Source organism: Columba livia, chromosome 3 (assembly GCF_036013475.1).
Source record: "Columba livia isolate bColLiv1 breed racing homer chromosome 3, bColLiv1.pat.W.v2, whole genome shotgun sequence".
Classification (NCBI taxonomy): domain Eukaryota; kingdom Metazoa; phylum Chordata; class Aves; order Columbiformes; family Columbidae; genus Columba; species Columba livia.
This window is the reverse complement of record NC_088604.1, coordinates 5,825,045-5,848,244: the sequence shown is the minus strand read 5'-3', so window position 1 is coordinate 5,848,244 and position 23,200 is coordinate 5,825,045. Positions and strand designations below refer to the sequence as shown.

Genomic DNA, 23,200 nt, shown 5'->3' with positions numbered 1-23,200 from the left:
ATACAGACCGGAGGATGAGATGCTGGAAAGCAGCTCTGTGGAGAGGGATCTGGGGGTTCTGGTTGACGGTAAACTGAACATGAGCCAACAGTGTCCCTGGCAGCCAAGAGGGACCCGTGTCCTGGGTGCATCCAGCACAGCATTGCCAGCTGGGCAGGGAGGTGGTTGTCCCACTCTGCTCTGCACTGGGGCGGCCTCACCTGGAGCACTGTGTGCAGTTCTGGGTGCCACAGCATAAAAAAGATATAAAGCTACTGGAGAGTGTCCAGAAGAGGGACACAAAGTTGGTGAAGGGTTTGGGAAGGAAGCCGTACGAAGAGCAGCTAAAATCACTTGGTTTGTTCAGCCTGTAAAAGAGGAGACTGAGGGGAGAGCTCATGGTGTCTACAGCTTCCTCACAAGGGGAGGAGAAGAGGCAGGGCTGAGCTCTTCTCTCTGGTAACCAGTGACAGAACCCGAGGGAATGGCAGGAAGATGTGCCAGGGGAGGTTCAGGTTGGACATGAGGAAAAGGCTCTTCACCCAGAGGGTGCTGGACACTGAACAGGCTCCCCAGGGAGGTGTCACGGCCCCAAGCCTGACAGTGTTCAAGAAGAGACTGGACAGTGTCCTCAGACACATGGTGTGAACTGTGGGGTTGTCCTGTGCAGGGACAGGAGTTGGACTCGATGACCCTTGTGGATCCTATCCAACTCGGGACATTCTACGATTCCCTGTAGAGCCTGCCTCTTACCTCTGACTTAGTAAGAGTAACAGTTAACTCTCCTGGAAAATGAGGCTTGGGGTTACTATCAAAGAAAAAAAAAAAAAGGCATTGCCAGTGTAGAACAATACGGGCTGAGTCTATCAAACTGCCATCAGCACTAGCATTAGCTCAGCTTATCAGCTGAAATCACTCCATGGCTTGACATACCTTGAGCACCCTGCTGTGATCCCAAAGATGATGTTTTCTGAATGAGCAAAGGGACAAAAGGATCATTACGCAAAGTTCTGATCAGTGTCAGAGCAGTCAAAAAGGGACAGTGTGTAACTTGCAAGAGATGACTAAGTGGGTTTAATTCTAATTGATTGGGATCACACCAAATTTTTCATGGAAACATACAGTCACAGGTGATCCTCAAATGACAGCACTGCTAGTATGCAACTGCAACTTCACCAATGAAACTATATTAAATGATCAAAGTTTGCATGGGAATATAAAGCTATCTTTCCCCAATTTAACAGGGAAGCCTCGACATAAACTCCTATATTGTACTTTGTTACGTAGATCATATATGATTACGACTTATTGGTACCTGCAGAAGGCTGTTCTCTCTACTCACAGTCAAAACTAATAACCCAAGAGCAATCTCCATGTCAACCATTATTTCAGAAATTATGATTACTTGCCGTCAAATATTGTAACAGGAATTAGTAGGACTGTTGAGTAAAGACAGTACAGGGTACACCAAGAGCAAGTGTCCCCACAGAAGTTTATACCATCCAACTACCTAGATCTAAAATAATCCAGAAAGTTACTGCATAAGTTAGCAGTCACTGCTGATCTGCAATGATGACATTAAAGCCCTCATGGAATATTTTTATTTGGGAATTGCTTCTAAGACTAGTAGTATTATTGGTGATACCCATATATCACAATCACAGTTGAAACATATCCAGAAAAGCATAGTTTAAAAATAAATAAAAACTAAGCTTTTCAGAAACTCTCTACCTCTCCATGGAAGAAAAAAATACAGTAATAGATCACAGACAGCAACAACTACCTCAGGTCAATGGCTTTGCTGACGTGTAAGCAAACACGGGTTACTGCTGTGTCCGATCATAGAATCATTTTGGTTGGAAGAGACCCTCCAACCATAGCCTAACTCTAGCACTAAACCATGTCCCTAAGAACCTCGTCTAAACGCCTTTTAAACCCCTCCAGGGATGGTGACTCCATCACCTCCCATATGAGATCATATGGCAGCAAGCACAGTGTAATTACCTTCACAAACCATCACTGCAAACCCAGAGGGCTTGGACTGGTCTCTTCCAGAGAAGAAGTTAATAATCTTGTGGAAGCTCATGCTGTAAGTCAGCAAACAGCCTGTTTTCCTCTCAGTCAGTAGCAGAAGCCCCACGATGAGCTTGCAGCAGTCACTAGCACTCTATTCCAGCGCTAAAATTACACAAGTCTAAATGAAGCAAGTTACTTTGTGAGCAGCAACTCACACTGGCCCAACATCCCCAGGTTCTGACACTACTTCACATTAGGACAGGCGCTAAAGAGGTGGCTTCCAGTAACAGACTCTATCCACTTATACCTTTCTCTATCCAAGCACAATTTTCAACAGTGATGGAGCGCAAAGGCCTTTGGCAATGCAGAGCTTTGTTAATGCTGAACTTTAAGGACATAAGTTCCCATTATGAACTGTATTTCCAAACATGAAACCTGATTTCACTAATGGAGGAAAACATGGAGGGGAAAAAACCTCCCAGCAGACTATGAGCAACTGGCCGAACAAAAAGTAATTGCTATGCAGCCTAAGATTATGTTTAATGAACTTTTTAATTGCTCATTTCCAATGTGTTGGCACATTCTGGACTGAGGACATGCAAAAAAATCCTTTTTACTATACAAAAAAAGGAGCCATGCCACTTATGACCCTAGAAAGAAGGCTAACACAACGGTCCAATTTGAAGACGAATTTCAGACTCATAGGCAAGATGACAGAAATTCAATATGAAGCACTCTCTTACTGATGTTCATCTGCTTCCTTCCCAAGGTCCCAAAGTAAATCAACAGTAAGAGAACTGGTGAAAAATTAGTAGGATTCTTTTCTGAAAATAACTGTTTAACAGCAAAAATATAGTTCTGTTCCCCAATGCTGTTCAATCGGTGTTCTGGGAAATGTCATTGCTTTAAAAGTTGGTTAGATTTGAATAAAACTAGATCTGCTTTCCTCCTTCCTGCTCACCATGATGAAGGTTTTGGGGGGGGGGTGGGTGGTGTAGTTGCTAAATGCAAATGCAATTTGAGGGGAAAACCAAGGACATAAGAAGATGATTCACCTAAAGGACAGTAAACAATGTGTTTTGGATTGGTTTGTTTTTTTCAGAGTTTTAACATGCAGAGATACAAAGCTCCAGCTTGACTCAACAAGCTGTAAATGGAAAAGACAACTACTTTCCAGGTATAACAAGTGCATTTAAAGATTCAGCAGTTTTAGATAGCGTTTTTAATTCACAGGTTTACAAGTGCTTCACAAACTATACAGAGCTCCATAAGGTAGATGTTACTCCTTTTCCAGTGACAGAAGAACCAAGGGAGACATTAAGACCTAGTTTTGTTTCACTGATCTGAAGTGCGCTAGATGGCTCTGTAATAAAAGGAAAAAAACCACACACACATACAAAAAAACAAACACAAACAAGCAAACAAACCAGGAAACTCAAGAGGGAAATTCAACTCCTAAATGGGCCAAGTTGCCCTCAGGAGCTGCCTTGTCTCCACCAAAACCAGGGGAAGCTTAAGGCAACTGCAGCTTTGTTCTAGTTATGAGGCTAAAATAAGGTGTATCAAATCTGAATTCACGAGACTCGCTCAAAAACAGGCAAGGAATATTCACCTGCACTAGAAAGAAAACACAAGATTTCTGGCTAAATCTGTTAATCTTCCCTGGCGTGTTTTTTCTTACTGTACACATAAGTTATCCTTGGCAATATGGCTCACCTTCATTGTGGATCTCACAAATAATCCAAAATTCTGCAAGCAAAGATGTGATGTCTTATAGCTAAGCTGGTCTACTACCCAGCTACTGTGGAAAGGGGTCTGCCGCTTAATCTAAAAATAATTAATTTACTGTCAATTCAATGAATTGATCCAGATTACCACAGAGCACTGGTACAAGGTCAGAGGTAAAGGCAAGTGGCAGCTGGATAAAAATAAGTAACACTGACCCTTTTTGGCACAAGCCAAAACTGTACATCCTGACTGTAGCACAAACCACATGGTAACCATTCTAGTAAACAGTAACAGTGTTTTCACACACAGGTGAAGGTAATTCCTACAGGACCTGTCACATATCTGTGCTACCCAGTATATACGATTGTGGCAGAATGCAACCCCCCCTCTCCCTCAGTATGGAAGGAGTGGGCACATCTCCCTCTTGCTCTGCTAGTTGAGGCTAACAGCTTCTTTTGTTTGGCCCCAGAGCACCCTGGCCAGGGCCATTAGAAGGGCAGTGAGCCACTGGGCGCCTACACCCAGGGTGGGAGATGTTTTTGGGAGGCTTCGGGGGCACCCACAGCCAGTGTGGGGGTGCAGAGAAGCTTCTAGAGTGCCTACAGTCAGATCTGATCAGATAAAAACGCCCATTGTCGCGGGTCTCTCGGAGCACGAGCAAGATGCTGCCGCCGAGAGCCCCCCTCCCTGGGATGGGGACTCCGCTTGCCTTGCCGCCACGGCTGTGAGTAAAACTTCTCACAGGATTGCGAGTATATTTATACTTTTCATGCACATACGCACGCATAACTTTCCGCGCTCCATATGAGCGCGTGTAAAATTAATCCTCGCACAATCGCGAGTGTATTTTCCTCCCGTGCACATATGCACGAGTAACTTTCCGTGCACATTTGCATGCGTACTTTAAATTATTTCCTCGCACAATCGCGAGTGTATTTTCCTTCCGTGCACACTTGCATGCGTAACTTTCCGTGCCCAATACGAGCACGTGTATAAATTATTTCCTCGCACAATTGCGAGTGTCCGCCGAGAGCCCCTCGCACAATCGCGAGTGTATTTTCCTCCTGTGCTTCCACATAAGCACGTGTAGGATTCCGTGCACACTTGCACGTGTAAGTAAATTAACTCTCGCAGGAATTGCAGGTGTATTATAAATTTACCCTTGCGGAATCGTGAGTGTACACTTCCCGTACTCACTACGAGTGTGTGTATCTCTTTAAAAATAATCCTGCACCGTGTTTAGGCAAATGTGTATTTCTCCGGGACTCGGGGACGGCTCCGGCATTGTTTTGAGTGAAGCCACGTGCATGCACACTGTGGACCGCCTGTTGTATTAGTTGCTGCCTCTCAATAATTTTCCTCAACTGATATCTGAACCTGTATTTAAGTCACTTTTGGAGTGCTAAAACCCTGTTTCTCATCGTTTTAATAAAAGTTGTTTTTGGACCTTGTTGTCCCTTAAATTAACCTACGGGGTGCCTCCGTGACAACCCTCCAAAACTGCTGCGCCAAATACACATACTCCGATTAATCAACCGTACGTTAAGCAGAGATCAGACACTGCAACAGTGGTTTTACATAAACAGCTCCATCAGACTCTCAACAGCTTGACAGTGAAGACCTCTGATAACCTCAGCTGTGACCCTCTGGTGCCAACTACATTCCCAACAGACATTATTTTAAAAAGCGGATTCCACAAAGGCAACACAGTGGTACAAATGAATATCTGCAGGCATAAACGCAGATTCCTTAGGGATTCTGCCATATTTTAGTTTTATGAGTAATTTCTCTATTCCTAGGCTTATAAATTCTTGTATTTTCTCCAGGTGTTTTCTCAGTAACAGCATACCTGAAAATCCAAATAAAACTGCAAGCTTTAGAACCATGTAAACTAGAAAGAAATTAAAATACGATCTCCAATAAACTAATAAGAGATACAATCTGCTGCAAAGTGTATCATTTAATCCATAAAACTCCAGCTAAGCAACTGGTTTTCAATATAAATTAATTCACAGGGCTTGGGCTGCAACCAAAAGCAAAAATGGACACTTTGGTGTGGTAAATTATATATATCTTGGATATTGCAAAGAATAGTTTACTGCGCTTTGACTATATGGTGTAACTAGAGCTTCCTCCCTTGTAGACTTCCAGTAGTGTTTATAATTTAGCAATCAACTGAAATTATGATGTTAACTACCACAGTTTTAATAAAAATACTTGTGTGCCGCAAGCCACCATTATGAACCGCCTTCAAAGGAAAGGTAAGGCTGGCAGGAAGTGACTGTTTTGAACTACAAAGTAAAGCAACTACCTTGTTAAATAGATGCCTCTATCTCATTTCATCTGATAAGGTTCCATGTAACATACACCCTAGGTAGGAATGGTTTTCTTTATAAATATATTGCTTAGAGGAGAAGGGAGTACAAGAACAACAGACACATAGTGAAGTCCCAGAGATTCACTTACACCGACCTGAAACACCCCATCCATAATCATACAATCATTTCAGTCGGAAGAGACCCTCAGAATCACCTAACCAACTCTGGCACACTAAACCATGTCCCTAAGAACCTCACCTAAACACCTTTTAAACCCCTCCAGGGATGGTGACTTCACTGCCCTGGGCAGCCTGTTCCAATGCCCGACAGGCCATTCCGGAAAGAATTTTTTCCTAATATCCAATCTAAACCTTCCCTGGTGCAACCTGAGGCCATTTCTTCTTGTCCTATCACTTGCTGCTTGGGAGAAGAGACCAACACCCTCCTTGGGATTCCTACAAAAAGCCTGAAGCTCCTCTAGTCCCTCCCAAGGAAAGTCTGCTTGGGCAGCTCTTCATCCAACAGTACAGAAAAGCATCCTCACCTTTATGAAGAGCAGCAAAAAAGACGAGGCAATACTCACGCTCTTTTTTCTGCCACAGTCACCAGTCCAGACCATTTCTCACATCAGGAGCCATCCTGGCCAGGGAATGGTTCCCAATTTCACAGTATCACAGTATGTTAGGGATTGGAAGGGACCTCAAAGGATCATCAAGTCCAATCCCCCTGCTGGAGCAGGAACGCCTAGGTGAGGTCGCACAGGAACATGTCCAGGCGGGTTTTGAATGTCTCCAGAGAAGGAGACTCCACAACCCCCCTGGGCAGCCTGTTCCAGTGTCTGTCACCCTCACTGAGAAGAAGTTTCTTCTCAAATTTAAGCGGAATCTCTTGTGTTCCAGCTTGATCCCATTACCCCTTGTCCTATCATTGTTTGCCACTGAGAAGAGCCTGGTTCCATCCTCATGGCACTCACCCTTTATATATTTATAAACACTAATGAGGTCCCCCCCTCAGTCTCCTCTTCTCCAAACTAAAGAGACCCAGCTCCCTCAGCCTTTCCTCATAAGGGAGATGCTCCACTCCCTTAATCATCTTCGTTGCCCTACGCTGGACCCTCTCCAGCAGTTCCCTGTCCTTCTGGAACTGAGGGGCCCAGAACTGGACACAATATTCCAGATGTGGTCTCACCAGGGCAGAGTAGAGGGGAAGGAGAACCTCTCTCGATCTACTAACCACCCCCCTTCTAATACACCCCAGGATGCCATTGGCCTTCCTGGCCGCAAGGGCACAGTGCTGGCTCATGGTCATCCTGTAGTCCACCAGGAATTTAAGAATAAAGCCACAGCCAAGGCCAAACCCTTAGCTGGTCTATACCAGACTCATTCACACCAGCCAGAACTGCTCCCTCAATTTATTTTTTTCAATTGAAACATTGCTATAATTTTTATTATTATTTTTCATAAAGACATACTCATACAAACTTGAATGGAGGTCTGTTTGGGCTCAGCAGGCAAGGCCTATCTGGCTGTAACAGCCCACCCCTGCACACAGGGCCTGGTGCACTCCATGCTCTGCTGCTTTACCCTGACTTCTTATGCATTAAAATTGAAATTATGTTCTTCTTCAAGCAGGAAAAAATAAGGAAACCACCTCTACATCGTGGTACTTTAATGCTCCAGCTATAACCCTCTGCCCAGCAAACCTTTGTCCAGTGTACCCATGTTTATGCTGTAACTAGATTTAAATTTTCTAACTTCGTAAATACAGAAAGCTGGATTTTACCACTTTCTCAAAGTTGACATGCTAATGTTGTAACACTCTTTAGCAGTATTAAGTAACACATTCAAAGAGTCCCAGACCCTCAAAATAAAGAAATGAAAAGTATTACTAATACATAGAAGTGTATTTCAGTATTAAAACTACTGTGGATTTGTGCGTTACTGGTGCCTGGACAGGATATGGAGCCAAACAGAAGCTCTTGCAACCGCTCTGCTTCACCTCCTGTAGTCCATCAATAACAGCGCAAATCTGTTTGTGATATCGCCATCCATTTCAGAAAGATGAATGTCATGTCGACATATACACAACGCTGCCACCGCTAAATCACTCCGACAGTGAAAACAGGCCAATTAGAGCAAGACAACAGTTTGTCCACACCATCAATCCCCCCTGTAATCTCCGAGCGATGAAGACAGCACAAGAAATTGCTGGTTTTGCACAGATCTGCGTGGTGTTAGCAGTCCCATATGGAAGTATTCGACAGCGACTGCCCCATGTGCAGCTGCCTCCAGCAAACATCACTAAACTCTTGTGCTTTTTCCTAATGATCTGACTGCAATTTGAAGGGGGAGAGGCAGACCCAAAACTGACCAACATCAGTTGCTGGCAAACTCTCTTTAACAGTTCCTATTCTTCTCTCAAAGGAAGTCAAGAGTACAAGCAAGTATCTTGGGGTATTGAAAGCTGAGCTAATATCCCTGCTTTTCATTAAGGCTGTCTGATACTTCCCATTAAAATATCTATTTCAACTGACATTGCTTTCAATTTTCCTTGGAAAAACAGTAAAACGAAGGTGGGTTTTGTCATTGCTGAAAATGGGTTAGGAAAAAAGAAAAGATTGCTGTGCTTTTTTCATTGTATATTCCTTTGTTCATTAAACTGCTATGCTTTTTATTTATTACTTCAAAAATGATTCAGTTGGTGACCTATACTTAGAAAAGCGTATTTGTATATCTTGCTTTTAGGAATGGCATTTTAAATAGGTCAGGCAGAGCTGCACTAAACTGCATTTTGCACACACTGGGGAGAGATTTTCAGCTCCAATTTAACTTTTCAGAGAGTCGGCCTGCACTCAGCCAGCTGTGAAAGGCAGCGCCAAACCATCACTGCACCTGCAGCTGTGAGCACAGCAGCTCTGCTGGCCCCAGGGGCCACACTGACCTGGGCTGTGTGATATTTCTGACATATACATAAGGTTGCGCTCTCGCTTTACCGTAAATGCACCAAACAATCAGCTTTGCCCAGCAGTGCTCCAAGCTCCCAGATAATCTGAAAAGATGTAGCGACACTTTGCGAGACATGGAGTCGCACAATCGCAACAACTGATCGTAGACACAGTAGCTGGATTTTGTTAACTGGCTTCCATGGAGTCCCATGCAATGTTGGTAGCAAACAAAACCCAATTTTTTTTATGGCAAGACCTCTGATTTGCATTTTGCTTCCTAGGTGACTGCCTTGTGACTACAGAGCGACGAGCACTTACAGAACAAACAAATGCAAGAGGAGTTTGACGAATGGATGATGTGTGTTGGTCTCTTCTCCCAAGTAGCAAGTGATAGGATGAGAGGAAATGGCCTCAAGTTGCACCAGGGGAGGTTTAGATTGGATATTAGGAAAAAATTCTTCAAAAAAGGGTTGTCAGGCACTGGAAAATGCTGCCCAGGGCAGTGGAGTCACCATCCCTGGAGGGGCTTAAAAGGTGTTTAAACAAGGTTCTTAAGGACATGGTTTAGTGCAAGAATTAGGTTATGGCTGGACTCAATGATCCTGAGGGTCTCTTCCAACCAAACTGGTTCTATGATTCTACTTGACCTTATTTTCTTTGCTTCAGTATCTTTAATAAGCATACTACCACCAACTACTCCTTTAAATATTTGGAGGAGATGAAAAGAAATTAACAGCACAAGAAAGCCCACCCAGAATTAACCAAATTAGACTGCAGAAACATTGTGCAGTGCAAGGGAACAGGGCCACACGCTGAGCAATTTAAAAGAAAATAAAATCACAGACTGGTTGGGGTTGGAAGGGACCTCTGGAGATCACCTAATCTAATCTACCTGCTACAGCAGGTTCACCAGAGCAGATCACACAGGAATGTGTCCAGGTGGGTTTGAATGTCTCCAGAGAAGGAGACTCCACAACCTCTCTGGGCAGCCTGTTCCAGGGCTCTGGCACCTCAAAGGAAAGATGTTTTTCCTCATATTCAGATGGAACTTCCTCAGTATTCAAATATTCAACAGCTACCCACTAAGCAAATACCATCTACCCTCTGCAGTAAACGAGCCTGTGGAAAAACTACGCTGTAATAATGAAATTAAAGACTGTTTCATAATGCATATGCACAGGCAAATTAGGGCTGTCTGTGCATTCCCAACTTCGACTGTTTGACTTTGCAACTTCAATAACGCACTTTTGAGCGTAAGGTATTTAAATTCCAAAAGCGTTTGTGTACAAATTAGGTAGAGCCCCCGGATTGCTGGTGTGATGCCAGCGCAGCCCCCTGGTTTTGTAAAGCAGAGCGGAGCGTTGGAGCGTGCGAGGGCGTTGGAGCGTGCGAGGGTGTTGGGCAGGGCGATGGTGCTCTCTGCTGGGTGAGCCGCAGGATGACAAGCGCTCCAGCATCAACGCTCAACTATGAGCAGGTGAAACTGCTCCTGGCCCGAGCGGTTGACTAATAACTGTGGAATCTACACCTGGATGACATCCTTGTCTGACAGGCTTTACAAAACACACATTCACACTGTACGTCACGTGTGCAAATCGAGTGAAAATTCAGCCTTCTAGCCCTCTCTTGTGTTATTTCTGTGGTAGCAGCTGTTTGAGGAGGTTTACTTCTAGGAACAGTAGCTCTGTTGATGTTAAATACAGAATATCTTTTTTTTTAAAAAAAAAAAATCCAACTTTCTTTTACTATGGAAAAAAAATCATCTCATGCCTGCATAATTTAGAGAGACTTTTAGGCTAAAATGGTATTCTGGAAAACAGCTAATTACTTACTGGGAGTCAGAACAAACACATGTGCTGTGGGATGAAACCATTTAAAAGCAGCTTACTTTATATCATGAAAGGTATACAGTTTGGTGTTTTATTTGGGGGGTTTGGGTGAAATTCTAGAGAAGGGACAGAGCAAGAGTGATTAACTGACTGTGCCACTGTACTGGGCACTGGTGAGGCCTCACCTTGAATCCTGTGTTCGCTTTTGGGCCCCACATCATAAAGAAGGCACTGAACTACAAGAGAGAGTTCAAAGGAGGCAACGAAGCTGCTAAGGGGCCTGGAGCACAAGTCTGATGAGGAGAAACTGAGGCAACTGGAGCTGTTCAGCCTGGACAACAGGAGGCAGAGGGGAGACGTTATCACTGTCTACAACTGCCTGAAAGGAGGTTGTAACATAGGGGGTATTGGTCTCTTCTCCCAAGTAACAAGTGATAGGATGAGAGGAAATGGCCTCAAGTTGTACCAGGGGAGGTTTAGATTGGAAGAAAAAATTCTTCACAGAAAGGGTTGTCAGGCACTGGAACAGGCTGCCCAGGGAAATGGTGGAGTCACCATCCCTGGAGGGGTTTAAAAGGCATTTAGACGAGGTTCTCAGGGACACGGTTTAGTGCCAGTGTTAGGTTATGGTTGGACTCGATGATCCTGAGGGTCTCTTCCAACCGAAATGATTCTATGGTTCTATGAGAAATCAGCACCAAAAGGTTTGAACTGCTTTCTTCTACTTAGTGCACCGTACCCCAAATGATTTCCTCACCACACACAACTCTCAACCCCAGGACATCTTACCAAATCTTAATGCCGCCTGGACTTCAGGCCCATGACTGTTGCATTTTGAACAAACTGCTGCAAGCACGTTGACACTGAAGAACTCTGTTCTCCGCAACTCCGCAGAAAAAGATGTAGTTTCAATTCTTGGTTCCCTAATACCAGTGTCCTGCCATAGTACTCAAACCACATGCAGACACATGGGTGAGATGTTGCTATCTGAGCTCTGGCATTTTGCACTTGCAGGAAAAAATAGTTATGCAAACAGACAACAGCAAACTCAAAATTTTAGTTTAAAATGCACTCATAAGGAAGCCTACTATTTCATGATAAAGTGGAACAAATTCACAAACATCCATTGTTCTCTTTTTTGAAAGGAATCACTGGAATTGGCAGAGGATGCCAGTCCAGCAAGAACTGGACCAGGACAAGGGGGCATGGGCTTAAACTCTACCAGGGGAAATTTAGGCTGGATATTAGAAAGAAATTCTTTACAGAGAGAGTGGTCAGGCATTGGAATGGCTGCCCAGGGATGTGCTGGACTCGCCGTCCCTAGAGGTTTTTAAACTGAGACTGGACATGGCACTTAGTGCCATGATCTAGTAAACGGACTGGAGTTGGACCAAGGGTTGGACTCGATGATCTCTGAGGTGTTTTCCAACCCAGTCGATTCTGTGATTCTGTGAACTCAGCATGATCTGGACCTTCCCATAGGCAATAATGAGAAACCAAATCTTAAGTTGTAAAGAGAACTTGAACAGAGTTTTGGGATGTTTTTACACATCTATCTCTGAAGTATCTCATACCAGCCACAAAGTGCCGAACTAGAAAGATCAGTTATCTGATCAACATGGAATTAAAAGAGAGCAGAACCTGAACTTCTGTCCAGTTGAGAATGAAATGGGTGAGATAAGCAGCATTACAGTTAATACTGAAAAGAGAAACTGACTGTGGGAATACTCCAGGGACATTTAAAGAAATGGAAGAGCATGAGAGAAGGTGATTTAAACACCTCGAGAACACCTATGAACTCCTCAGGAGAAATCCTTAACACCCTTTTCAAAGGAATCTCACCAAAAGACCTGAATGATTTCTAGAGTAACCTGTAATGCTTACACAGGAAAAAAAAATAAAGAAAAAATGGAAAGAAAACACATGGCGAGATAATGAAAAAAAAAGCAGGTGCTAAAAGCAGAAAAAAGTGGCACTGACCTCAAGCCTCTTTTCAAGTGACTCTATCCTGTCTTTTTTGCTGGCCAAGTTAGCTCTTGTGTAGCGGTTCTGTCCAGGCAGGTATAACACTTGGCTGTAACACTCTTCCCACACCTGGTTATACGCTTCACTTGAGAGCTCTCCATGCCCCATTCCTTGCCTTACCACTTCCATCTCTTGTGCCAGTAGATCCTGTGCCTGTTGGAAATGATGAGAAATAAACTGAAGTTACAATACGCAGAACACAAGAAAATGCCTCTTGTTTTCAGTCCTTCAGTGTACAATTGATAGGTGCAGTTTTTCTCCTTTCATACTAAAAGCTCACCATCAGTTTAAGCTAACTATGAAATCTAACACAGATGCTGTGGACTATAAATGAAACCCAGGCTACAAGGCTACTCACAGTGCAACTATCCCTCATTTTATATAATTTGGCCCAACCTGACATCACTCTGCTGTAGCTAATGGAAGCTGTGGCACCGCTAGATATTTCATCTTGCTGCAGAAGAGATAAAAGCAAGGACCTTGAGGGGAGGGAGAACAGTACAGACAGAAGCAGCTGTTCTGAAACAAAAACCACTTTTCATTTCCTTTTGCTTGCCCTTCTCCAGACAGTCTGGAAAGTCAACTCCAGACATTAACGGGTGAGCTGTGTAAGCTCCCTTGCAGTAAATCCTACTCTGACTTTAACTTACATATGCTCTGTTGACAGAGAACTACTAGTGAGATATGAGCATTCTGCTGTTTCCAGGTTAGTTTACAATGTCACTTAACAGTGAACTGAAAAGATTCATGTTTTTCTCACAAATCTTAATATTCCTGCCAAAGAGCCTGGCCCACTAAACTACATAGGCACCTAGATCCTTCAAATTTTATTTGTAAATAAAAAACTAAAATATCTTTGCCGATCTGGACTTCATTGGTTATGAATGTATATTATACGTGCGCCACAGATTTCCATATCAGCCACAGATGTCTCGCTGCAAGCAGACGTATGCTTTGTAACAGCATATTTCCCAGGAAGTAATTCAAGTGTCACCAGGTAAGATAATTCCAGGGATACAGGGGAAAGGAAAATTAATACCTTGCCCTTGATGGTCAAGACAGATAACACAGGAGTACTTCAACTACACCTAACAAAGTTAAATATTATGAAGGTTCACTATCAATTAGGCTTTATTTGTACAATGTGAGGAGCTACTTAAACCTATCTAGTTGTGGCACCAAAACAGTTCCACAGCTTTAAGACCTCAGCACACCATGTGTAGCACCGCTGCTAATCCTTCCCAAAACACCACTCTGCATCAGGAAAAGGAAGGAGCATTTTATGGAGACAGTTTAGTAGGAAGATGTTCTAAAAACAAATAGAGAAATAAGGCAACATAAACAAGGCCCGGATGAGAGCCCAGAGATAGGAAAACTTCCTATTTTGAATTTGATTTTACACAAAGAGGGAATATTACACCTTATGTTAGAGAGCAAGCAGGAGCAAGGATGCAAAAAACTTCCGCCCATCACTTAGGAGACAAAACTGTCAGGGACTCTGAAGATTCCAGACAAAAACTATGAGACTGTAACAGTCTCTAAGTGGCAGAAAACCTAATTCTTGTTGCACTTCAAAACAACCAGAGAAAGCACTCAGAGCATGTTCTTAAGGGAATAATCTGGCACTGGCAGTGCAGTGAAATTCATGACCCAACTGTATTTTCCATCTTTAACTCGTTCTGCTTAGAAATCTTCAAGTATAATTATGATACATAAATTGGAAGCACATACTGTTCAGTGCTTCTCTTTTTAGGCTCTTGATTCATTGGTCAGATATAGTCAAGGAGATGGATTTAAAATCTGCTGGTGTATCTTTAGAGTCACTATAAAATAATATGGGATTTAGGTGTAGAGATACCACACCTATTGTCGGGATGCGAGTCTCAGATAGCAGGAGTCGGCCTAAAACAGGTGACTTGGTGGCACGTGATTTTGCTCTTGTCACTCATTTTTATTCCTGCAAGCATTTGGTGAAAGTTTACTGGCACAACTTCACAGGTGAAACTCTTTGAAAGAGCCAACCACAGCACTGTGTGCCCCAACTGTCTGTCACTTGGCAGCAAAAGGCAACATCTGCAGCTGCTTAAATAAATGAACCACCCGAACCAGAACCCTTGGTATAGGACTGCTATTTAATTTGGGATTACAATGCAAAACAGGACAGAGTGCCCAGACCACCTATTTATGTCATTCAGCAACAACCTATGCTGCCTATTCAGTGCTTTTTAACCAGGTGGGCTTTAAAATCAGTTGCCACAGCCCAGCAGGCTCTGCACAAGCACAGCTCTGTTGGATCAAGCTTGACAAGCATAATTAAACAACTTGATTTGCTGCTCCAAGTTATAAGCTGGCTATCACTGTCATATTTAGTCTGCACTGCTACGAAAAAATGCTTAGGAATTATGCATTAACAAGCTACACAGGTAGCAGAAGGTGGATATCACACCTACTTAAAGTCTCAACAGTTTAACATCAATTTCCAGAAACAGAAAAGTAGAACTTGGTAACTGTCTGGGTATTATAGCTCCTGCCTTACTTCAAATGATAAGCAATCACAACACATTTAAAATAGTATCTAAAAGACAGCACCTTTGGACAAATACCACATCTCATCATTCCACTGAGTGCCTAAATTAACATTAGCTCACAAAAAAGTGGACGTGCACTTACATGATCGTTACATCTCTTCATACAACCCCCTGAGGATTTCCTAACTAAATTCTGTGCAGGCTTGAAACCACCTCTTTTTGAAAGATTACAGGACCACAACATAAAGAGACATTAATCAGGTCACTGGTAATTAGGCCATACAACTCTCACCTTCTTAAGATCCTCTTTGGAGAACTTCTCATAAGGATTTTGTTCCAAGTAAGCCATGTGTTCTGCATTGTTGCTTCCAAACCCTGGGCCTTTCCCCTTCTTGTTACTAGGCTGTTCTGCAAACGGGTGGTGTAAAAGATCAAAATGAAGCATAGTAATCATCTCTTTCTTTATTAGCTCTTCGCTCTTCTGCAAGTCTGTCAGAGGTGGTTCCACATTTAAGGGTCTCAGTATTGTTTCATTAACCTGCTCAGGAATGAAAAAAAGAGATCAAAAACTTCATATACATCAAAGATCATATTAAATTCATATACCTCTAAGTGAAAATGTATTATATATATCAGCTAAACCATGCAGAACAGGTCCCAAAATCCCTTGCAGTGCAACACGCAGAGCAACCTCAACACCCAACTGTTCTTTCATTTGTGCATATGAAGTATCTCTTGACCATCTTGCTGTGAAAGTTTCCTGTAAGGCTGAAATCAAAGAATTCATTCTCTCATGATCTACTTAGACTGCATTTCTTCCTATAATGATTAAAAGCTTTATTTCTAATTCTTTCTTCCTTAAAAGTGAATTTTGTTTCCACTTACTTCTGAGGGCCGCGGTAGATTCTTCTGAACAGCTTTGTGCATTCTCTTTAGCTCCTTTGCACGCTCTGCGTCTCGGAGAGCCTAGACAGACAAGCTGAGTGTTACACCTGCTACTAAAATACAATCAGATGCTTTCTACAAATGTACATGATATAAAAACTAACTGATTACCGCACCAAAGATTCCTTAAAGTATCAAGACTTCACGTTATGAAACCAGGGCCAAACAACAAGCCACTCTCTACGTGATGACATAATTTACTACCTCTGAAGTAAACCACAAGAGCACAGCACAGTAAGAGGAGAGATACCCAAAAAGTTATTTACAGCCACCAAATTCTCCTTCAGCCTCAGCCCCAGCAGAGCTTGTTCTTTAAAAATTTCTCCACATCGATTCTGACATTTGCTCTAATTCTCCAGACAGAAAATCCACCAGGAAAGGACAGACTCGTGAATTTGCAGACAGGACTCTGTTTGTCCTCTTCTATGACATAAAGTAACTACTTCTCTAAGACAACATTTGTGAAAGAGTGAAAACATGAGATTTCTCCTTACATTCCACTTTCAGGTAATAAATAGCATGAGAAGGCAGTGTTGTCTAAAACTTCAGGAATTGTGATACAGATATTCCGTTTTCTAATCCCAGCCATGTCATGCCTTCATTTGAAAAGCAGGATGCTATTCTCTTTTGTGATATTACAACTCAAATTCTTTTCTCTATTCTATGCATATAAATTATCTTTATTTATTTCGAGTGTGTGCATGTGTGCAGGAGACAGACATATAAATGTACAGAATATGTTTCTCCACAAATGGAACATGCTAGGAAACAAATTTGGGGAAATGCTTATCAAATTAGAAGATAACAGAGCACAGGATTTTTTAAAAATACTTTGCTCACATGTCAAAGCACAGGCATTGGCAAAAACCCCTCTGAACTCAAAAGAACTTTTATTTGAAGGTATAACAAAAACAGATTTGCATCACACAAATTAGGATAAGTAATAAATGGAAAAGTTCTTTTAAATGGAAAAATTAAAACTGTCTCTAATCACTGGCTAGTACAGCTATTTAACCAGCAAAATTTAAGCTAGCACTTTATCCAGCCTTCCTTGATTCTGAAACAAAGCAAATGAAAAATACAGGGACCCATTCACAGATCAGCTGTATGACCTGTGGTACAGGCCATACAAAAGGCACCAATTCACTGCATGGCAGATTTCTATCTGCATGCTACCAACCTGCCTTAATCTGTATGTACCCAATATACACACCTTACATTTCACAAATAGTAACTTTTAACCTTGAGAATAACCTGAAACTTTAACAAAAAAAAGGTAAAAACACAACTCTCACATACTTAAAATCAAACATGTGCCTCTGTAGATAAATGCTTTTAATTATAGTATTACATGCAGGCAGACAGATGCAGGATCTAGGGCTTACATAGTCTTAAGAGACTTCATTGTAGAAAATGATGTGGTACATAACATTAACAAATTAAGAAAAGGATTCAGATAGAAAACCGCTTTAGCCTCTGTGTGTGTACTCTGAAGGCAGCAGAGAAAACATGTACATTTTCCTATGTTACTCTGTAGAAGCTGCACCACTTCCACTAAACGGGTATGAAACTATGGGAACCATGCAAGGAATGTATTTTATTTTAAATAAGAGGCACTATCCACATCACACACACCTACCTGCTTGCGGGCATCTATATCAGCAGTATCTTCGACAAAGGTTTCATCTACTTCATGTTCCTCAAGTTCTTTTTCTGCATTTTCGGGTAAAACAATCTCAAAGTCGTTCTTTGGAGCAGGAAGGGCCATGAGGCCGAGGCGCAGATGTTCACGAGACTCTCTCTCCTGTTGAAATAACACAAAGGTGCAATACAATCAAATTCCAGCCATCTACATTAACAGACACGAACAATAAACAACCAACGTAATCCGGTGATCTTAGTCTGCTACAAAGCCAACAGAAACAAAATCTTCGCAAGCCTGACAAATTGCCATGTTACTAACCCAGTCGTGCCTACAGACGCCCCACCCCAGAGTTTATGGATTATTAAGCACAGGAATTCTCTGATGCTAAAAACTAGCATGCAGCTTTCTTAAAAAAAGCTAATGAAATCTTCAAACAGGCTGAAATACTCAAGTGAAACAACAGCACGGCACCTTTGCCTCCCAGCAGCTTCACTACAACAGTGGAAATTCACATGAACACCTTCAAAGAGACTGAAAATATGTGAAAATGTGTGTCCACACTGTTGGTGGACACAGAGGTATTTGCAAGCCCAACTGGCATATTTTCTTTCCTTGCAGCTGCTCCCAAATCTGAGGATTGTGGCACAGTATGAAAACACAAACAGCACCAGATGTGGAAACCAGTGGAGTCCATCAGGAAACTGACGCATCAATTTTCCTTCTAGCAGCAAAGCACCTTTTTACTATAAGAAGGCTAAGACAGAACCAAAGTGTAAGGACAACAAAGACATCTTGTTCTTCAAGATAAAAGGAAACTTGAAATTCTGTATTTGAGTTATTGTTTTGCAAGATGAACATGCCAAAAACTTGAAGCAGATCTCCTTAGCTAGCCCAAAAAGAAAAATGTCGATAGCTGTGGTGGGAGATACCCAAAGCCACAGTTAAGGCTGCAGAATCAGTCACATAAAAGGAGTTCCCAAGGTGCTACCCATTAAGTATATGCCCTTTTATACCACATACAATGGTATATATTAGACCATGCCTAATTGGCAGTGTACATCTGGCTGAATTTCCAAGAATGGAAACATCTGTTGCCAAAGGTGATGAAAGAGCCTGGATGGGACTCAGATTACTGGACATCTCAAAATCCAGTGCTCCTAACAGCAAAAATGCAACTCCTTTAGCTCGATGTTGTCAACAGGAGAGACTGATGAAAAGGTCCTGTAGGTAAATTGGGAAGCCAAGGTGATGAGGGATTTGAGGGCTGTGTAGGGTTGCAAGAAAAATGAATCCTCAAGATATATTTCCTGCTCAGCTTCAAAGATACAAGAAGGACTGAAATTTAACTAGGTCTTCTTTGACAAATAACTTTACAGTGTTTTTACTGAGCACACCAAAAGTTGTTCTAAGTGGCAAGATTTCTGTTCTTTCCAATAAAGATTTATCAGGTGATGAGTAGAGACTCATACACAAGTGGTAGAAATAACACTTGCATTTATTATAAAATAAAATTCTGTTCAGGAGGTAAGAATTAAAAATCCTGAAAAATTAATAGAACACGGATATCCACTTGTTAAGGACTTCTTACCATTTGTTTCACGTAAGATGGGTCACTGTAATCTGCCATTCCTTCTTCTGGGTTGATGTTCAGTTTATCACGCAGCGGAGTTCTGCCAGGAGTTGTACCAACCACAGCTTTAGGAGTTAGTCCTCCACGAGGAGTTAAGCCTTCTGGCCCTTGAGAAGGTGTTCTAGAAGAAAATGCAGATACAATCATTTTTTTTCCTAAAGATTTCTATTTTCCAAAGTCTGAATGCTGCAGAAAAATATATAAATACCGTTACTAATATGGATTATTTGCCTGAGAGGCAGGGAAACTGTAATATGCAATTAGAAGAATCCAAAAGATAAATTGTTTAAACTTGTCAAGGTGCAATCAAGGACCTGTCAAGCTGAAATTTATCTAGGCAAGTCATTACGGTAAGTTTCGGGAACTACATCAACATAAATTCTCACTGCTATTTTTTAAGAGAAGGTGTAACCACCAGGCACTATTTTGGGATACAGTAATTAGGATTTAATTGCAAGGTCTGATTTCCCCAGCACCTGTGGCAAGTCATTCACTCTAAATTCATCTGGTTTAACAGCTGCCCCACGTTACAATTGAACCAATCACTCTGAAGATGCCTCTTTGCTTTCACTGATTATTGAAGTGGTGATTATATTATCATAATTACTTTTAAGCACCTACAGTTAGGCAAGATGGATTAAGTCTTGGATTTTGTGGACCTCAGTAGCTTCTCCTCTAGACTAGGAGGAAATATTGTTCTCTGTCCCAATAACTTAATACATGAAAGGTGTGCAGACATTCTCTTGGATACAGTCACAAGTTTTCTGTTGCAAATTTACAATGAGGTTTCACATAGTGATGTTAATAATAAACTGATAAATGTCTCAGAGAAAACACGGTTGGGAAGGGGAAGAACTTTTAGAAAAAAAGACTATGTTATGGCACTCATCTACACCTATGTAAATATTTTCCAACAGCAATGACAAGTATGTGTGTTGTAGAAAATAACTGCGGCAGAGACAGACTGAACAAGACTATTTAATCCATTATTTCCACTACTAGTTAATGTTAATTCTGTAGTGCCAGTAAGATGCCATAATGGTGAATAAACGGAATTGTACATATGGCCTGACACAAACTACTGGGCCTCTTTTAAGAGATACAACAGTGACTTATTTCCCGGACATTATTTCCTGTGAGACACAAGGGATATTTTCCTCTTGCCTGAGGTTGTTGACAGATTTTTCATGAATTCTCATTTATTATAACAAATACCAGCAATAACATTTGCAGGACGACAGCCACAAAAAAAAAAACAAACCAAAACAAAACTGCGAAATGAATTTTTATGGTTTCAAATGAATGTTTAATAAGATATATTTACTTTGTTGATGATACTAGCAGAAAAAGTTTTGAGACTCTTTCCAGAAGAAACCATTTTCGAGTAAGCAGGTTGTTTTTCCCTAGTTCTCTCAGGGCCGTGCAGTGTTTAAAAACCCTATTAGAATTGTCAACTTCGTTACCTTTTAAGAAAATTCTTATAACTAGGACACAGAGAAAACAAAACCCACCCACACTAAAGGCAACAACTTCCCTAAAAACCTTGCATCAACATATTACACATTTCAAACCATCCAATAAAAAAAGGTGTACTTAAATATTTGCTCTTTTGGCCTAAATAATAAGATGATGGCTCTGGTGTCAATACTCTGCCTCTGTAAGAAGATATGGCTTCCCTTTATTTATTTTTAACCTCTTGAAGGATTTTTTTTCTCTCTGCTCAATGTCTTGGATTTTCACACTGATAGAGCATTTCTGCAGGCAAGCCAAGGTGCTACATAGGTACCACCTATGTATTTACATTTTTTAATGTCAAATAACCCAAACGAACAGCCAGATCACTCCAGGCAAAACTCTACATTCATTCTGCACCACCCTGATGCCAACAGATCTACAGAAAAGGATTCATTTATGTGAATCCAATTAGAAGAGCAGGGCTTTTGCACATAGCTTTTAAACTACAAAACAAAGCTGCTTTTGAAAAGCTGCCATAAAGGTCTTTTTTCTTTCATTCTCCACTTTTCCTACTAGCATGATACAAGTAAAATTAGAACCTAAGCTGAAAAAATTGACAGACAAAATGTACCAAGTGTAATATTTTTTAGCCGTATGGTATTTGACATTTGTGTCATATATTTATTTAGGACTCACTGTAAGAGTTAAACCAGCAATTCCATACTATTTAGATTGGCAATATAAGAAATATTTTATTTTGGCTATATACGGCTTGTAAAATATTTACTCCAGCTTTTCAAAATTCAGTGTGGGTTTGGCTCTGGGAGCTCCCACACCTTTGACTCAGAGGTAATACTTTGGAAAGGCCAGGATCTGCACACAGAATGACACTCCACCTTACTATTTATAGTCCTGTATTACTTTGGTATAATTTATATTGCTTCAGACCACAGAAAACTTCACTTTGGAGCAAAACTCCAGTGAGCTATAGACTGTACAAATATAGGTGATGTGGCTAAGCTTATGAAAGACACAGAAGGAAAAAGTTGTACAACAAGGCCTTGAAATATTAATAAAAGCGCCCTGGTGAGACCACATCTGGAATATTGTGTCCAGTTCTGGGCCCCTCAGTTCCGGAAGGACAGGGAACTGCTGGAGAGGGTCCAGCGTAGGGCAACAAAGATGATCAAGGGGGTGGAGCACCTCCCTTATGAAGAAAGGCTGAGGGAGCTGGGTCTCTTTAGTTTGGAGAAGAGGAGACTAAGGGGGGACCTCATTAATGTTTATAAATATATAAAGGGTGAGTGCCATGAGGATGGAGCCAGGCTCTTCTCGGTGGCAAACAATGATAGGACAAGGGGTAATGGGATCAAACTGGAACACAAGAGGTTCCGCTTAAATTTGAGAAAAAACTTCTTCTCAGTGAGGGTGACAGACACTGGAACAGGCTGCCCAGGGAGGTTGTGGAGTCTCCTTCCCTGGAGACATTCAAAACCCGCCTGGACATGTTCCTGTGCGACCTCACGTAGGCGTTCCTGCTCCAGCAGGGGGATTGGACTAGATGATCTTTTGAAGTCCCTTCCAATCCCAAACATACTGTGATACTGTGTGATACTGTGAAATTTGCTTTAAAGCACTGATCATAACTTTCTGTTTCACACACTGCAATCTGCTTGGTCTAACCACCACCACATGCCCAGCCAAGCACCCAGAAGAAAAAGAGTCAGCTTTACCTGAAGGGTGTGGAAAGCACAGTATTTGGCGTCTGAACAACCTGTTTCTGTGGTGTTACACCCGAAAAGTCGCTTTCATGCAAGGGAGTGTTAAGACCTCCTTTCAGGGGGGTATCCACATTTGTCAGAGCCATCAAATTCTGCGCTTCCTGTAGAACAGACAACACATCGCTAAGACTTTAACAGTCACACTCTAAATCTTTAACAGATTCAGTAGCAGCAAGAACAGCTGAAGAGTTATTTGACTTTCAGTTTGTGGAAAATATTTAATACTTCTTAACTGTAACACCCATACACTGGTATTTACAAACCCAACTGTGCCACTGAATGGGATTTTAATCTTTATTTCCAGTAAAATATAAATTGTAGTTGCAAAAATGAGTGGGTTGCTTAATGTTTCACCTTCCTTCATTTTGCTAGACTCC

General features: G+C 41.8%; 1 protein-coding gene across 1 annotated transcript in view; it reads right to left on the bottom strand.

Moving 5' to 3' along the window:
- Positions 1–23,200, bottom strand: part of CDC5L (cell division cycle 5 like) — a 42,673-nt gene that overhangs the window by 9,986 nt on the left and 9,487 nt on the right. Inside the window, exons 9-14 of the mRNA XM_065055677.1 lie at positions 22,776–22,924; positions 19,546–19,708; positions 17,952–18,116; positions 16,253–16,333; positions 15,660–15,905; positions 12,795–12,992 (exon numbers count right to left, since the gene is read on the bottom strand). Coding sequence (XP_064911749.1) covers positions 12,795–12,992; positions 15,660–15,905; positions 16,253–16,333; positions 17,952–18,116; positions 19,546–19,708; positions 22,776–22,924 — 1,002 coding nt within the window. The remainder of the gene's footprint in view (positions 1–12,794; positions 12,993–15,659; positions 15,906–16,252; positions 16,334–17,951; positions 18,117–19,545; positions 19,709–22,775; positions 22,925–23,200) is intronic.